We start from the raw sequence: 3,797 nt of genomic DNA, 5'->3' as shown, positions 1-3,797 counted from the left end.
AGGCAATGAGTTTGAAGGTAGACCTTGAAATACATCCACTGGTACACATCCAATTGATTCAAATTATATCAATTAGCCTATCAGAAGCTTCTAAAGCCATTACATCATTTTCTGGAATTTTCCAAGCTGTTTAAAGGCACAGTCAACTTAATGTATGTAAACTTCTGACCCACTGGAATTGTGATACTGTGAATTATAAGTGAAATAATCCGTCTGTAAAAAATTGTTGGAAAAATTACTTGTGTCATGCACAAAGTAGATGTCCTAACCAACTTGCCAAAACTATAGTATGTTAACAAGAAATGTGTGGAGTGGTTGAAAAACGTGTTTTAATGACTCCAACCTAAGTGCATGTAAACTTCCGACTACAACCGCATGTCACTGACAAGGACCCCCACATTTTTCACCCATCACTACATGCAATACTTCATATTCTATACATTTTCTTAGAATTCAAGCAAAATATTCCTATCACCCGAACTTGAGATTCACTTTCATAGCTGGCCTCAATCTAGATATATTGTTCCTACGACACGTCAGGTACCTGGCCCAGTACTTGCGGAACTTCTTGTCCCTGAAACCGTAGATCATGGGGCTGAGGAATCGTGGGATGATGTAGACCAGCAGGAAAAAGATGTAACGGATCTCCAGGACAAACTGTGGGAAAAGAGCGATTAGAGCTGCTTGCAGAGAGGGGACTACAAAGGCCAGCATGCACAGCAGCAGCTGCACCCCGTGGAGTAGCACTGTATTCCTTGCCCTCTTTATGGATACCAGGTCCGTGGAGGCAGCATGTGCTGTTAGCATGATCTTACAATAAGTGTAGAGCAGCGTGAGCGTCACAAAGGAGAAATAGATGCTGTCAAACGCAGCGTTCTTGTAGTAGATGGAGCGGTCCCGGAAGACGAGGGAGTGATCGCAGAAGATGGAGGTGCGAAAGAAGCCCAGGGGCTCCTTGATGAGTGTGATCAGGAGGTCAGTGAGAGGCACGGCCACCGTTAAGAACAGGATGACCACGATGAGGGCAATGGTGCGTGACACCGTGCATATGTGCCCGTAGTGTAAGGGGAAACAGATAGACAGGTAGCGCTCCACGGCCATACCGGCTAATATGAGAGGGGTGGAGCGTGTGGTCAAAACGGCAGTCATCACCAGCAGGCAGCACACGGAAGCATGGATCTTGAAGAAAATGTAGCTGACTACGTACAATGCCGTGACCAGGGTGAGCTGCAGGGCGTCATTTATGACCATATAGATGAACATGATGTAGCGCGGGTCCTCATAGAAAAAGTTATGCTTGAGGAAGGTGTGGACCATGCTTCCGTTGATGATGCTTAGGGCCAGCCACACCAGCATGGCCACAATGTTCTTGGTCAAGGCGATGCTAAAGCTGTCTTTAGGATAGCCACCACCTCCAACTGACATCTGGGATGTGAAGTTCATGTCTGGCTGTAGAGTTAATTTCCTTAATGGAGAAATTGGAGCACATTTCAAACAAATTGCAGTCAAACATTGTTTGTCTACAGTAAGTCAACATTTTTGGTTGTCATTGTAAATAAGTTAACTTGTTCTCATCTGGTAAAAGTAACATTTAAAAAAATATATAGTATCTTTCCCTTAAATGACACAAGAAGAAGCCTTGATTTTTAGCAGTCCTTTGTTAAATGTGAGGCCACAGCAAAAAAGCAATACAACTAGGAAGATTCTGTAAACTGTCTTAAACTGATTCAGTGTCTTCTTGATTCTTGAAAATGTTAGATGAGCATCAGATCTGGAAATAATTGCCACACCAATTATGCCATGTTAAGTAAAAGTAGTTATTCTACAACAAACAACAAATTCGTACAATGTTATGCTAATCCACATACTCATCTTTTAATGTTCTTAAATTGCATTAATTTTGTAAAAATGCTGATATATAGCAAATACATAGTAAATAATGTGTCAACTATTACATAATGATAATTTAAAAAGATAGTGAGTGAACTGACAAATCCCTATAGTGAGAAAGTACTGCCCTATCGTAGTACTATTCAGAACGTATTGCTCTATTAAAGCAAATTATTCACTGGCATTGCAATGAAGCATCAAAGCATCAGCATGTAAAATATTGTGTTCACTTACCTTCTGTGTAACTTACATTTGACCAAACATCCCAGATTCATGTCTGCCTTATAAAGGATTTGGGGTTTTGTTGTTATTGATAAAGGATGTTGTGATGTAAGAGGTCATGCATTAATAAGTGTCAGGAGACCATGGATATCCACCGTGTATCAAGCTTCTTTTTTTTACCCCATGCTGCTAAAATGTTCAACATGGTAAAGCATGGTGATCAAGGGACTTTCAATGACCTTCAGAGAAGAGAGCAGTATATGTTAAAACCTCTTAAGGATTCGCCCCTTTTTTTCAATTTTCGTCCAAAATGACATACCCAACTCTAACTGCCTGTAGCTCAGGACCTGAAGCAAGGATATGCATATTCTTGATACCATTTGAAAGGAAACACTTTGAAGTATGTTTAAATGTTAAATTAATGTCGGTGAATATAAAACATTAGATCTGGTAAAAGATATAATGCAAAGAAAAAACATACAAAAAATGCATTTCTGTCACGTCCTGACCATAGAAAGCTGTTATTTTCTATGGTAGAGTAGGTCAGGGAGTGACAGGTTTTTTTTCTAGTTTAGATTTTCTATGTTATGTTCTAGTTTTGTATTTCGATGTTGGGTTTTGTTTGGGATGATCTCCAATTAGAGGCAGCTGGTCATCGTTGTCTCTAATTGGAGATCATACTTAAGTAGGTGCTTTTCCACCTGGGTTTGTGGGAGATTGAGTTTGAGTAAGTGTATGTTAACTCTTCGTCACGGTTTGTTGTTTTTGTTCATTCAGTTTATTTTGTATCTATTGCATAGTTTCACAGTTAAATAAAATATGTGGAACGATAATCACGCTGCACTTTGGTCCGCTTCATCCTACGACAACCGTGACAATTTTTTTTTGCACCATCATCTTTGAAATGCAAGAGAAAGGCCATAATGTATTATGCCAGCCCAGTTGCAATTTAGATTTTGTCCACTAGATTGTAGCAGTGTATGTGCAAAGTTTTAGACTGATCCAATGAACTATTGCATTTCTGCTCAAAATTTTGTATCAAGACTGCCCACGTGTCTAATTGGTTTATTAATACATTTTCAAGTTCATAACTGTGCACTCTCCTCAAACAATAGCATGGTATTCTTTCACTGTAATAGCTAGTGTAAATTGGACAGTGCAGTTAGATTGACAATAATTTAAGCTTTCTGCCAATATCAGATATGCCTACTGAATGTCCTGGGAAATGTTCTTGTTACTTACAACCTCATGCTAACCACATTAGCCTACATTAGCTCAACCGTCCCGCGGGGGACCCACCAATCCTGTGGAGGTTTAAGGTAGGCCATGATGTGAAATTGTTCATTAAAGAATCAAAACTAAAGGCACTACTGGTTGAACATCCATCCAAGAAATCCCTAAATAATAGTACATTATTGGTAACTATATATAATAACATTAATGAATACTGGGAAGCCATTATAAATGCTAATTCGTGTTCACAAATTCTTATGAACGGATAATAAATTATTATAAATGTTATACAAGTTTATGAATTGTAATGTTATAATGCGTATATATGTTTACAAATAAAATAATAATGTGTAGTAGTGTGAACACTATTTATAAATAGTTTATGCTATTATAAAATGTAACTCTTTGTAGTGCTGCTAATTCACAAGAATATATAATCAAGTTTTGCAATT

The 3,797-nt window shown here is 38.4% G+C and overlaps 1 protein-coding gene across 1 annotated transcript; it reads right to left on the bottom strand.

The window, feature by feature from the left end:
- Nucleotides 1-471: 471 nt before the first annotated feature.
- LOC106582597 (odorant receptor 131-2) lies at nucleotides 472-1,595 on the bottom strand. Its single transcript, XM_014165832.3, has one exon. It carries the CDS (start codon nucleotides 1,441-1,443, stop codon nucleotides 472-474), a length of 972 nt encoding a protein of 323 aa, XP_014021307.1. The 5' UTR covers nucleotides 1,444-1,595.
- Nucleotides 1,596-3,797: the final 2,202 nt, after the last annotated feature.

This window comes from Salmo salar, chromosome 22 (genome assembly GCF_965601325.2).
Source record: "Salmo salar chromosome 22, fSalSal1, whole genome shotgun sequence".
In the NCBI taxonomy this organism is placed as follows: domain Eukaryota; kingdom Metazoa; phylum Chordata; class Actinopteri; order Salmoniformes; family Salmonidae; genus Salmo; species Salmo salar.
Note: the sequence above shows the minus strand (reverse complement) of the source record. Positions and strands in the feature narration are given on the sequence as shown.